At 45.5% G+C, this 15,098-nt stretch overlaps 1 protein-coding gene across 1 annotated transcript in view; it reads left to right on the forward strand.

Moving 5' to 3' along the window:
* Positions 1-152: 152 nt before the first annotated feature.
* The window catches only part of LOC140198376 (uncharacterized), a 141,538-nt gene continuing 126,592 nt past the window's right edge, over positions 153-15,098 (forward strand). Inside the window, exon 1 of the mRNA XM_072259471.1 lies at positions 153-205. Within this exon, the coding sequence (XP_072115572.1) occupies positions 153-205 (53 nt within the window). The remainder of the gene's footprint in view (positions 206-15,098) is intronic.

Genomic DNA, 15,098 nt, shown 5'->3' on the forward strand with positions numbered 1-15,098 from the left:
TTGGGCAGTACATTAGTGACCACCAGGAGAGGTAAGGGGATTAAGAAGTCAGTGCAGGGTTCCCTTGTGGCCATTCCCCTGTGGCCATTCCCCTCAGCAACAAGTATGCATCTTTGGATACTACTTGGGAGAGGGGGGGGACCCATCGGGACATGGCAAAAGCACCCAGGCTGGTGGCGCTGTGGTCAGCTCACAGCATGGAATGGTAAAGTCAAGCAGTGTGTAGTTATAGGAGCCTCAATTGTTAGGAAATGAGGTAGGAGGTTCTGTGGCTGCAAAAGAGACGCCAGGATGGTGTGTTGCTTCCCGGGTGCTCAGGTCCATGATGTTTTGGAGCAGCTGCAGGATATCCTCAAGGGGGAGGGCGAACAGCCAGAGGTTGTGGTGCATATTGGTACCGATGTTATGGGCAGAAAAGGGGAAGAGGTCCTGCACAGTGAGTATATAGAGTTAGGAAAGTGGCCGAAGAGAAGGACCTCCAAGATAGGTAATCTCCAAACTACTCTCAGTGCCATGGGCTAGTGCAGGTAGGATTGGGGTGATAGCACGGATGAATGAGTGGCTATGGAAATATTACGGGGATAGGGTTCAAGTTCTTGGATCACTGGAATTTCTTCTGGGGAAGGGGTGACCTATATAAGAGGGACGGATTGCACCTGAACTGGAGGGGAACCAGTATTCTGTCTGGGAGGTTTGCTGATGCTGTTCGGGAGACTTTAAACTAGTTTTGCAGGGGGCTGGGAACTGGATCCCCAGGTCAGAAATTGAAGGATCAAACCAGAAGGTAGATGTCAGGGAAAGTATTGAAAGGCAACATTGAAATAACAGGTTTGATGGATCGGATAGTTTGAAGTGTGTATATATTTAATGTTAGGAGTATTATGAGTAAGATTGATGAAATTAGAGTGTGGATCGGTACATGGAACTAAGAAGCTGTGGCCATTACTGAAACTTGGTTGCAAGAGGGGCAGGAATGGGTGATTGATGTACCAGGTTTTCAAAGTTTTAGAAAAGATAGAGAAAGAGGTAAAAGAGTGGGATGTAGTTCCGCTGCTAATCAGGGACAATATCACAGCTGCACTCAGGGGTACATAAAAGCGGGTTCAGAAACCGTCCATTTAGGTAGAACTCAGAAGTGGAAGGGTGCAATCACACTGATGGGATTGAACCACAGACCATCCCCCACACAGCACTGAGGAACAGGTGTATAATCAGTTCAAGGAAATGCGTAAAAACAATAGGGTTGCTGTCATGGGGATTTCAACTTCCCTTATATAAATTGAGACCTTCTTAGAGCAAGCAGTTTGGAAAGGACAGATTTTTTCAGTGTATCCAGGAGGGTTTCTTAAATCAATATGTGGACGGTCCAATGAGAGGAGGGGCTGAAGTGGACCTTATGTTGGGTAATGAACCTGGCCAGATGACTGATCTTTCAGTGGGTGAACAGTTAGGGAACATTGACCACAACTCCCTAACTTTCAGGATAGCTGTAGATAAGGATAGGTATGGTCCTTGCAGGAGAGTTTTAAGTTGGAGTAGGGCAAATTATGAGGGTATTAGGTAGGGTCTAAGAGGGGTCAATTGGGAACACCATTACTTTGGCAAGTCCACATCAGATATATGGAAGGTGTTTAAAGATCATTTGCACAGACTACAGGAAAGGTATGTTCCTGATAGAAGGAAGGACAGGATGGAAAGATAAGAGAACCTTGGATATCTAGAGAAGTGTTGAATTTAGTCAAGAAGAAAAAGGCTTAGTATGTAAAGCTTCTGAAGTTAGGATTAAATGGAGCACATGAGGAATATAAAGAAGCCAGAAAAGAACTAAAGAAAGGAATTAGGAAAGCCAGGAGGGGCCATGAAAAGTCCTTGGCAAGTAGGATTCAGGTGAATCCCAAGGTATTCCATACATACATCAAGAACAAAAAGTGATCTAGGGAAAAGGAAGGCATTCAAGGATAAAGGTGAAACATTTGCTTGGATGTGGAGAATGTGAGTGAGGCACCTAATGAGTAATTCAGTATTTACCAAGGGAAAGGACATGGAGGATCAGGAGATCAGTGCTGAGTGTATAAATAAGTTAGGATATTTAGAGGTCAAGGAGGAGGAGGTGTTGGGCCTGCTGATGAGAATTAAGATGGATAGGTCCCCAGGGTTTGATGGGATTTACCCCAGGTTTGTTAAAGGGGGCAAGAGACATGATTGCTGGGGCCTTGACCTGTATCTTCATGTCCTCTCTAGGCATGGACGAGGTCCTGGAGGGCTCACAAGTGGCTGATGTTGTACCTCCATTTTAGAAGGGAACAAGGGAAAATCCTGGAAACTATAGACTGGTGAGTCTCACCTCAGTTCTAGGGAAATTGGTGGAGAAAATTCTTAGGGTTAGGATATATGAGCATTTGGCCTCCCGTGGCCTTATTAGGGAGAGTCAGCACAGCTATGTGCAGGGCAGGTTGTGTCTTACCAACTTGACTGAGTGTTTTGACATGGTGATGAGAGAGATTGATGAAGGTAGAGCAGCGGGTGTTGTCTACATGGATTTTAGAAAGGTGTTTGACATAGTCCCTCATGTGAATCTAATCCAGAAGATTAAGATGCATGGGGTCTATGGTGAATTGGCCGCTTGGATTCTGGACTGGCTAGCACATCGGAGACAAAGGGCAGTGGTTGAAAGGACTTATTTGAGCTGGAGGTCTGTCATTAGTGGTGCTCCGCAGAGATCTGTGCCGGGACCTCTGCTGTTTGTGATGTATATAAATGACCCAGATGAAAGTGTAGATGGGTGGGTTAGTAAATTTGCAGATGATACCAAGATTGCTGGAGTTGTGGATGGTATAGAAAACTGGCAAAGTGTACAGAGCGATATAGATCGTTTGGAGATATGGGCAGAGAAATGGCAGATGGAGTTTAATCCAGATAAATGTGAGGTATTTCACCTTGGTAGGGCAAATACAAGGAGACAGTACACTGTTAAAGGCAATATTCATAACAGTTTTGCTGAGCAGGTGGATCTTGGGATCCAATTTTAGAGCTCCTTGAAAGGGGCTGCACAGGTCGACAGGGTGGTTAGGAAGGCTTATTGAATGCTTTCTTTTATTAGTTGAGGCATCGAGTTCAAAAGTCAAGGGGTTATGTTGCAACTTCATAAAACTCTAGTTAGGCCATATCTGGAGAACTGCAAACAGTTCTGGTTGCCTCACTATAGGAAGGATGTTGAGGCTTTGGAGAGGGTGCAGAAGAGATTTACGAGAATGCTACCTGGTTTAGAGGGTATGTCTCATCATGAGAAGCTGGACAAACTTGGGTTCTTTCCTCTGAAGCAGTGGAGGCTGATGGGACATCTGATAGAGCTTTATAAGATTATGAGAGATGTAGATAGAGTAAGCAGGGAGTATCTGTTTCTCAGTGTAGAAATGTCTAATACCAGAAGGCGTGCATTGAAGGCAAGGGGGGGTAGGTTCAAAGGGGATATGAGGGGTGAGTTTTTTACTCAGAGAGTGGCGGATGCCTGGAATGCGCTACCTGGTATGGTAGTGGAGACAAATACATTAGAGGCAAGATGAGGAAAATGGAGGGATATGGACATGGTGTAGGTAGGAGGGATAAGTTATTGGGTGTTTTTGGTTTACTTTTAGCTGGCTCTGCATAACTTTGTGGGCTGAGGGGCTCTACAATTCTATCTATCTTCCATCTATCTATATTCATGTATCTGTCTAATGGCCTCCTAAACGCCATGTTGAATATAGGCAGCCTATTCCAGATACCCACTGCTCTCTGTGCAAAAGAAAATCTACCTCTGACATCTCGCCTAAACTTTCCTCCACTAACCTTGGTACAAGTCCTCTAATATTTGACCTTTCTATCTTGGGAGAAAGATTCTGATCTTACCTCTGCCTCTCATAATTTTAAAACTTCTATCAGGTCTCCTCTTAGCCAGGAAAAACAATACAAAATGGATTCTAAACTTTTGTCAACACAAGAGATTGTACAGATGATGGAAATTTCTACCCCACCTCTTTCCCTCTTCTTTGATTCCCCACTCTGTCTCCCCTCTTACCTCTTCTCTTCTCCTCATCTGCCTATCACTATCACCGCCACTCCCACTTCCAGTGCCTATCCTCCATCCTTGTCTCCCACTGTGCACTCTCCTCTCCAATCAGATTCCATCTTTAGCCCTTTACCTTTTCCACCTATCACCTTCCAGCTTCTTACTTCATCCTTCCATCCCCCACACACCTGGCTTCACCTATCACCTTCCAGTTTGTACTACTTCCCCTCCCACTGCCTTCTTATACGAACATTTTCCCCCTTCTTTTCCAGTCCTGATGAAGGGTCTTGGCCTAAAACGTCAGCTCTTTATTCCTCTCCATAGATGCTGTTTGACCTGCTTAGTTCCTCCAAGTTTTTGTGTGTGTCACTCCAAACATTCATCATCCTTTCCCTAATGAAACACCTCACCTTTTCACGGGTCCTTTTACCTGTGACGTGCTTCCAAGAGAACCACAACCTTGTCATGGTTTGGAGGCTTGCGTGCCTCAATGATCCAGAGAGCTATGTTGGCTGGAGTCAGAGCTTTATGCTTTGGCTCATGGTCGTGTCACCCAAGCCAAACACGTCAAAGGGTAGAGTCCAGACTAAGAGTGGCCCACCAGTCCTCCAGGTTTGGGGGTTTAGCTTAGGGCTGACATCTCTGACTGGTCAACAAAATTTGTTGCAGAAACAACAATGAAGAATCCTCCTACATCTGAGTGTGACGGTATTCCTGAGCCTCCATCTGGGACTTGCATGACTGACAGTAGTGAAAACCAAGAGAAAGCTCCTGGCATGATGAAGGAAGCCCTGAACACCACCAAGACCAAGACCAAAATTGGTTTTTGGAATGTACAAACCATGTACCTGGCTGTCATCATTCCACACCATGAGCCTTCAGAAGATCCTGTGTACTTTATCTCTGAAAGGCAGAGAAAACACAGAAGACCAAAGACAACTTGGCTCCATACCACACTGGCTGAAATGAGGACCCTAAAGCACACCAGGGACACAATAGAGAAGATGGCCAAGGATGGACAAAGATGGAGGATCTTCATTGCTGTCCTAAACACCAACAGGCAGTAACTAACTAACTCAACGTGACGTGACTTCTGGGAACAAACACCTCAGCCAAAGAGATCCCTGTTGAACCTATGTAGCAAGTATGCCCTTTTGTATGCAGGTAGACCCAAACCAAACTAGACTTCCCACCATCAATAGTATCTACAGTAGGTGCTTGTTTACTGAGGCTCATCAACGTTTTTCAATCCGTCTCTGTTTTCTAAAAAAACACTCTGCTTTGTAGTTTTGTGCATCAAAGTGAAAATCTCATTCCTTTTTCAGCATCAAAGTAATCTACCATGTTTCAGTCACTTCACAGAAGTCCATAAACCTTTGAACCCTCTTTGCATTCTCTCCCCTACTCTCACCCCATGTCACCAAGTTTTAAGGTTCTACCACCTACAAAAAAAAACAAGTGTTGGTCCCTTTAAATCATACAAGAGCTAGGTTTGGGTCACACATTTCTCTAATGCTCTCACTCTCTCTCCCTCTATCTCTGTCTCTCTATCTCTAACTCTTTACCTCTATCTCTTTATCTCTAGCTTTCTATCTCTCTATCTCTTACTCCATATCTCATCCTCTCTTTCTCTCTCTATCTCTCATTTTCTAAAGGCAAGTGACCACAAATGTTGGAAATCCAGAATAAAAACAGAGTGTGCTGAAAATACTCAGCAGGTTAAGCAGTGTCTGTAGAGAGAGGAATGGAGCAAGTATGGAGTCACAAATAAGACTGAAGATGCTGGAAATCTCAATCAACCCATACAAAATGCTGCAAGAACTCAGTGGGTCAGCCTTTTGTTTCAGGCCGAGATCCTTCATCGGGGCATCTGATCTGACAATTCTAATGAAGGGTCTCAGCCTGGAGCATCAATGGTTTACTTTCTTCCATAGATCCTGCCATTTTTTTCCAGGGCAGGGAGATTGTGGTTATGAGGATTGTTGTTCATTATGTGCCTTGATGTATGATGTGGGCAATCACGGTCTTTCCATGACCACGATTGTTCATGGCAAATTTTTTTCAGAAGTGGTTTGCCTTCTTCTGGGCAGTGCCTTTACAATACAGGTGACCCCAGCCATTATCAACACTCTTTAGAGACTGTCTGCCTGGCATCAATGGTCATGTAACCAGGACTCATGATCTGCACCGGCTACCCATACGAGCATCCACCACCTGCTCCCATGGCTTCACGCGACCCTGATCCAGGGGGTGGAAGAGGCTAAGCAGATGCTACACCTTGAGGATGGGTGATCCTAACCATTATCAACACTCTTCAGAGATTGTCTACCTGGAGTTAGTGGTCACATTACCAGGACTTGTGATATGCACTGGCTGCTCATACCACCTGATGATAAGAGGGACATTTAAAGGTGAAGGAACATAGAACCATACAGCAGTGGAACAGGTCTTTCGTCCCATCATCCTATGCCAAACTAATTAAGCAAGTGATTCCCAATTAAATTAATTCCCTTCTACCATGCTGAGATATACATGGTCCATATCTTTCCGTTTTCTGCATATTCACGTGCCTATCTAAAAGCCCCTTAAATGCCACGATGGTATCTGCCTCCACCACTACCCCAGCACCAATTCATGCATGCTGCGCTCTTTGTGTAAAAAAAACTTCCCCTCCCTCCACACACACACATACTCACATACCCTTTAAACTTCCACCTCTCACCTTAACTCCAGCATTTGGCATTTCTACCCTGGCGATATAGACTTCGACTGTCTACCCTACCTACACATCTCATAATTATATAATGTTTTCGGAACAGATTCTTCCCCCTCCCCCACCATCAGATTTCACCCATGAACACCACCTCACTATTTTCAAAGTTCCAAGAAAACTTATTATAGAAGTACATATATGTCCCCATATACAACCCTGAGATTCGTTTTCTTGCAGACGTTCACAGTAAATACAGTACAAGAAGCACAATAGATCAAAGACCGCACCGAACAACGGAAGTTCAAAAGATGACAACAAGAAAACAAAATAAACAAGCTATAAATATGAACATGACGAGAAGATTCTTATCAACATGTCGATCAGAATAAGATGTTGGTAAGGCCTCAGACAAAGTTAGGTTGAGCGCGATGCGACAAGATCGGAAAGAGTTAACACCGGACTGAAAGCGCGCAGTGTACGGAATAAAGTCGATGAATTCGCAGCACAGCTGCAGATTGGCAGGCATGGTGTTGTAGGCATTACGGAATCATAGCTGAAAGATTATAGCTGGGAGCTTAATGTCCAAGGGTACACGTTGTATCGAAAAGGTAGGCAGGAGGCAGAGGAGGAGGCATTGCTCTGTTGGTAAAAAAAATGAATTCAAATCATTAGAAAGCAGTGACATAGAGTCAGATGGTGTTGAATCATTGTGGATAGAGCTAAGGAACTGCAAGGGTAAAGATACCCTGATGGGAATTGTAGACAGACCCCAAACGGGAGCTCCTTACTCCTCCCTTGGTAGAAACGTATCTCCACCACGCCACCCGGCCCCTGTATAACCTCTCATGATTCTGTATATCTCTATCAAATCTCCTCTCATTCTACATTCCAGGCAGAAAAGTTCTAACCTATTCAATCTTTCCCTATAACTCAGATCCTCAAATCCAGGCAACATCCTTGCTATCGTAAATACAAGAAATTCTCCAAACGCTGGAAATCCAATACAACACACAAAAAATTATAGGGGGTTTTAATAGGGTGGGCAGCAAATTAGCAAAAAGGATCTTCAGGATTTAGGAAGGGTCTCGGCCTGAAATGTCGACTGTTTATTCTTGTCCATAGATGCTGCCTAACCTGTTGAATTCCTCCGGCATTTTGTGTTCTTATTATCGTTGTGAATCCCCTTTAGCTCAAAAACAAAAAAGTCATGCTCCCGAGCGAGGCTGATTCAGGTTTGGGGGTGAGGCCGCTGTGCACTGACCAACAGGTCGCTGTTCTTTCTCTCTTTACTGTTGCAAGTGGAATGCACTGTAAATATTAAACTAAAGGGTAAAGTACCTCAGCAAAGAGCTGAAGCTTTACTCAGTGTCCAGAAGCATCAATAGATGTATGTACACAGCTACCTCGGTTTCACCTTACATAAAACAAGTATGTGGTAAGTTAGAAGGAAACACCTCTTTAAACATCGTTTCAATCGGCTTTATTGTATAATAAATCTGTATATGAAGGAGATGGTTCTTATGATGCGTTCGACGAACTCGAACTCATTGCTTTTGCGGGAGACTTTAGTTGTTTAACCTACCTACAGCACAGAGGCTGATGTGAAGAGAGATCATGACACAGATCGTAACACAACCTCTCACTCTGTCTCTCTCCACCATCCCCTCTCTCTCTCTCTCTCTCTCCCTCTCTCTCTCTCTCTCTCTCACACACACACACACACACACACACACGCTCAGACCGTAACACAACCTCTCACTCTGTCTCTCATCCCCTCTCTCTCCCTCTCTCTCTCTCTCTCACACACACACACACACAGACCGTAACACAACCTCTCTCTCTCACACAGACTGTAACACAATCTCTCACTCTCTTCCCCTCGCTCTCTCTCCCCCCACACAAATAACACACACACACACCTACACAAACTCCCTCTATCTCTCTCACACACACTCACACACACACCCTGACAGTAACACAACTTCTCTCTCTCTCTCTCACACGGACTGTAACACAGCCTCTTTTTCTCTAAAACACACAAATACACACATACAGTAATACAGCCTGTTTCACACACACCCACACACACCATAACACAACCTCTCTCTCACACACACATGCACAGACTGTAAAGCAACTCTCTCTCTCTCACACACACACAGAGCATAACACAACACTTCTCTCTCTACCCCCTCTCTCACCCACAGTCTGCAAAACAGCCTCACTCTCCCCATCTCTCTCACTCACACAGACCATAACAGTCTCCCTCTCTCTTTCTGTCTCTCTCTCTGTATCTCTCTCTCTCTCTCTCTCTCTCATACCTGCACAGACTGTAACACAGCCTCTCTCTCACACACACAGACCACAACATGACTTCTCTCTCCTCCTCTCTCCCTCTCTCACACACAGACTGTAACACAACTCTGTCTCTCCCTCTCTCTCACACACACATGCACAGAACATAACACAACCTCTCTCTCCTCTCTTACACAAACACACAAAGGCCATAACACGACCTCTCTCACACACACATACACAGACTATAAAGCAACTCTCTTCCTCTCTCTCTCTCTCTCACACGGACAGACTGTAACACAACTCTGTCTCTCCCTCTCTCTCTCACACACACACATGCACAGAATGTAACACAACTTCTCTTTGTCTCACACAGAAACAGACAAATGCCATAACACAACCTCTCGCAGACATATACATACAGAGACGGCAGTACACCCTTTCTCAGACACAAACTGTAGCACCTCTCTCTCTCTTCCTCTCTCTCTCATACACAGACTGTAACACAACCTCTCTCTCCCTCTCTCACACACACATGTACAGAGCATAACAACCTATCTCACACACACATACACAGATTGTAACACAACCTCTCTCACACATACACATACAGACTGTAGTACAACTTCACTCTCTCTCACACACACACAGACTGTAACACAACTGTGTCCCTCTCTCTCTCTCACATACACACACATGCACAGAGTGTAATACAACCTCTCTCTCTCTCCCCCTCTCTCACACACACACAGCGTATAACACAGCATTTCCCTCTCTCTGTCTCTCTCTCTCACACAGTCTGCAAAGCAGCCGCTCTCTCCCCATCTCTCTCACACACACAGACCATAACACAGTCTCCCTCTCTCTTTCTGTCTCTCTCTCTGTATCTCTCTCTCTCTCTCTCTCTCATACCTGCACAGACTGTAACACAGCCTCTCTGTCACACACACAGACCACAACATGACTTCTCTCTCCTCCTCTGTCTCTCGCTCTCACACATACACACACACAGACTGCAACACAGCCAATTCTCTCTCTCTCCCCATCTCTCACACACACAGACCATAACATAGTCTCCCTGTCTCTTTCTGTCTCTCTCTTTCTCTATCTCTCTCTGATACCCACACAGACTGTAACACAGCCTCTCTTTCACGCACACACAGACCACAATGCGACCTCTCTCTGCTTCTGTCTCTTGCACACACACACACACACACACACACACAGACGGTATCACAGCCTCTCTCTCTCACACACAGTCACACAGCCTCTTCTCTCTCTCACACACAGAGACTGTAACACAACTGTCTCTCCCTATCTCACACACACATGCACAGAACATAACACAACCTCTCTCTCTCTCACACACACAAATGCCATGACACAACCTCTTGCAGGAACATACATACAGAGACTGTAGTACAACCTTTCTCTCTCTCACACACACACAAACTGTAACACAACTGTGTCTCTCACTCTCTCTCACACACATACATGCACAGAGCATAACACAATCTCTCTCTCCTCCCTTACACAAACACATAAAGGCTGTAACACAACCTCTCTCACACAAATGGTCAAATGCTGTATCACAACGTCTCTCACACACACACATACACAGACTGTAAAGCAACTCTCTGCCTCTCTCTCACACACACACAGAGACTCAGACTGCAACACAGCCTCTTCTCTCTCTCTCTCACAAACACAGACACAGAAACTGCAACACTGCCATCTCTCTCTCTCTCTCTCTCTCTTACACAGACTGTAACACAACTCTGTCTCTCCCTCTATCTCACACACACATGCACAAACCATCACACCACCTCTCTCCTCTTACACAAACACACAAAGGCCACAACCTCTCTCACACACACACATACAGACTATAAAGCAACTATAAAGCACATGCACAAACCATCACACCACCTCTCTCCTCTTACACAAACACACAAAGGCCACAACCTCTCTCACACACACACATACAGACTATAAAGCAACTCTCTTCCTCTCTCTCTCTCTCACACACAGACTGTAACACAACTCTGTCTCTCCCTCTCTCTCACACATACACATGCACAGAGTGTAATACAATCTCTCTCTCTCTCACACTCACACAGAGTGTAACACAGCATTTCTCTCTCCCCCCTCTCTCACACACAGTCTGCAAAACAGCCTCTCTCTCCCCATCTCTCTTACACACACAGACCATAACACAGTCTCCCTCTCTCTTTCTGAATCTCTCTCTCATACCCACACAGACTGTAACACAGCCTCTCTCTCACACACAGACCACAATGCGACGTCTCTCTCCTCCTCTCACACACACACACACACATACACACACACAGTATCACAGCCTCTCTCTCTCACACACAGTCACACAGCCTCTTCTCTCTCTCTCTCTCTCTCTCTCACACACACACACACATACAGACCGTAACACAACCTCTCACTCTGTCTCTCTCCACCCCACACACACACAACCTCTCTCTCTCACACAGACTGTAACACAATCTCTCACTCTCTTTCCCTCGCTCTCTCTCCCCCCACACAAATAACACACACACACACCTACACAAACTCCCTCTATCTCTCTCACACACACTCACACACACACCCTGACAGTAACACAACTTCTCTCTCCCTCTCTCACACACACAGACTGTAACGCAACTCTATCTCTCCCTCTATCTCACACACACACATGCACAGAATGTAACACAACTTCTCTCTGTCTCACACAGAAACACACAAATGCCATAACACAACCTCTCGCAGACATATACATACAGAGATGGCAGTACACCCTTTCTCAGACACAAACTGTAGCACCTCTCTCTCTTCCTCTCTCTCTCATACACAGACTGTAACACAACCTCTCTCTCCCTCCCTCACACACACATGCACAGAGCATAACACAACCTATCTCACATACACATACACAGATTGTAACACAACCTCTCTCTCTCACACACGCATACACAGACTGTAACACAACCTCTCTCTCTCACACACACATACACACACTCGCAGATTGTAACACAACCTCTCTCTCCTTCTCTCTCTCACACACACACAAAGGCCGTAACACATCTCTCACACAAACGCACAAATGGTGTATCACAACCTCTCTCACACACACACATACACAGACTGTAAAGCAACCTCTTTCACACATACACATACAGACTGTAGTACAACTTCACTCTCTCTCACACACACACAGACTGTAACACAACTCTGTCCCTCTCTCTCTCACATACACACACAGAGGGTAACACAGCATTTCACTCCCTCCTCCCTCTCACACACAGTCTGCAAAGCAGCCTCTCTCTCCCCATCTCTCTCACACACACAGACCATAACACAGTCTCCCTCACTCTTTCTGTAACGTTTTCTGTATCTATCTCTCTCTCTCTCTCTCTCTCACACACACACACACACACACACACACACACACACACACACATGCACGGACGGTATCCCAGCCTCTCTCTCACACACACACAGACTGCAACACAGCCAATTCTCTCTCTCACACACAGAGTCTGTAAAATACCCTCTCTCTCCCAAACTCTCACACACAGAGACCATAACATAATCTCCCTCTCTCTTTCTGTATCTCTCTTTCTCATACCCACAAAGACTGTAACACAGCCTCTCTCTCACACACACAGACCACAATGTGATTTCTCTCTGCTCCTCTCTCTCACAAACACACACACACACACACACATCACACACACACACACACACACACGGACGGTATCACAGCCTCTCTCTCTCACACACAGGCAGTTACACATCCTCTTCTCTCTCTCACACACAGAGACTGTAACACAACTGTCTCTCCATATCTCACACACATACATGCACAGAACATAACACAACCTCTCTCTCCTCTCTCACACAAACACATAAAGGCCGTAACACAACCTCTCTCACAGACTCTAACACAAACTGTCTCTCTCTCACACACACATACACAGACTGTAACACAACCTCTCTCTGCCTCTCTCTCACACACACATGCATAGAGCATAACACAACTTTCCTCTCTCCCTCTCTCACACACACACAAAGGCCGTAACACCATCTCTCTCACACAAATGCTCAAACGCTGTATCACAACTTCTCTCTCACACACACATACACAGACTGTAAAGCAACCTCTCTCTCTCACACACATGCATAGAGCATAACACAACTTCCCTCTCTCCCTCTCACACACACACAAAGGCCATAACACAACCTCTCTCACACAAACGGTCAAACGCTGTATCACAACCTCTCTCTCTCACACACATACACAGACTGTAAAGCAACTCTCTTTCTTCCTCTCTCTCTCTCACACACACACAGACTGTAACACAACTCTGTCTCTCTCTCTCAAACATAGTCACAAAGCCTTTTCTTTCTCTCTGACATACACACAGAGGCTACCACACAGCCACCTCTCTCTCACCAGATCTCTCTCCCTCTCTCTCTCACACACACAAAGGCTGTAGCACTACCTCTCTCTCACACACACAAACACATACACAAACTGTAAAGCAATTCCTTCTTTCTCTCTCTCTCTCACACACAGACTGTAACACAACTCTGTCTTCCCTCTATCTCACACACACACACACACACACATGCAGAGTGTAATACAACCTCTCTCTCTCACACACACAAACACTCAAATGCCATAACACAACCTCTCACAGACATATACATACAGAGACTGCAGTACAAACTTTCTCTCTCTCACACACACAAACTGTAGCACCTCCCTCTCTTCCTCTCTCTCACACACAAACTGTAACACAACTCTGTTTCTCTCTCTCACACACATATGCACAGACCATAACACAACCTCTCTCTCCTCTCTTACACAAACACACAAAGGCCGTAACACAACATCTCTGACATACACACACAGACTGTAACACAACCTCTCTCTCACACACACACATACACAGACTGTAAAGTAACTCTGTTCTTCTCTCTCTCTGTCTCTCACACACACAGACTGTAACACAACTCTGTCTCTCCCTCTCTCTCTGTCACACACACACAGAGCGTAACACAGCATTTCACTCTCTCCTCTCTCACACACAGTCTGCAAAACAGCCTCTCTCTCTCACCATCTCTCTCACTCACACAGACTATAACACATTCTCCCTCTCTCTTTCTGTATCTCTCTCTCTCTCATACTCACACAGACTGTAACCCGTCCTCTCTCTCACACACACAGATAGCAATACGACATCTCTCTCCTCCTCTCTCTGTCTCTCTCTCTCCCACACACACACACACACACACACACAGTATCACAGCCTCTCTCTCTCACACAGACAGTCACACAGCCTCTTTTCTCTCACAAACGCACACACAGACCGTAACACAACCTCTCACTCTGACTCTCTCCACCCCACACACATACAACCTCTCTCTCTCACACACACACACATGCACAAACACACAGAGACACAGATTGCAACAGCCTCTTCACTCTCTCTCTCACACACACACACGCACAAACACACAGAGACACAGATTGCAACAGCCTCTTCACTCTCTCTCTCTCACACACACAAACTGCAACACTGTCTCTCGCTCTCTCTCACACACACATGCACAGAGCATAACACAACCTCTCTCTCCTCTCTCACACAAACACATAAAGGCCATAACACAACCTCTCTCACAGACTCTAACACAAACTGTCTCTCTCTCACACACACATACACAGACTGTAACACAACCTCTCTCTGCCTCTCTCTCTCACACACATGCATACAGCAAAACACAACTTCCCTCTCTCCCTCTCACACACACACACACACACACACACACAAAGGCCGTAACACAACCTCTCTCACACAAATGCTCAAATGCTGTATCACAACCTCTCTCTCACACACACATACACAGACTGTAAAGCAACTCTCTTCCTCCCTCTCCCTCTCTCTCTCACACACACAGACTGTAACACAACTCTGTCTCTCCCTCTATCTCACACACACATACACATGCACAGAGTGTAATACA

This window comes from Mobula birostris, chromosome 5, assembly GCF_030028105.1.
Source record: "Mobula birostris isolate sMobBir1 chromosome 5, sMobBir1.hap1, whole genome shotgun sequence".
Taxonomy (NCBI): domain Eukaryota; kingdom Metazoa; phylum Chordata; class Chondrichthyes; order Myliobatiformes; family Myliobatidae; genus Mobula; species Mobula birostris.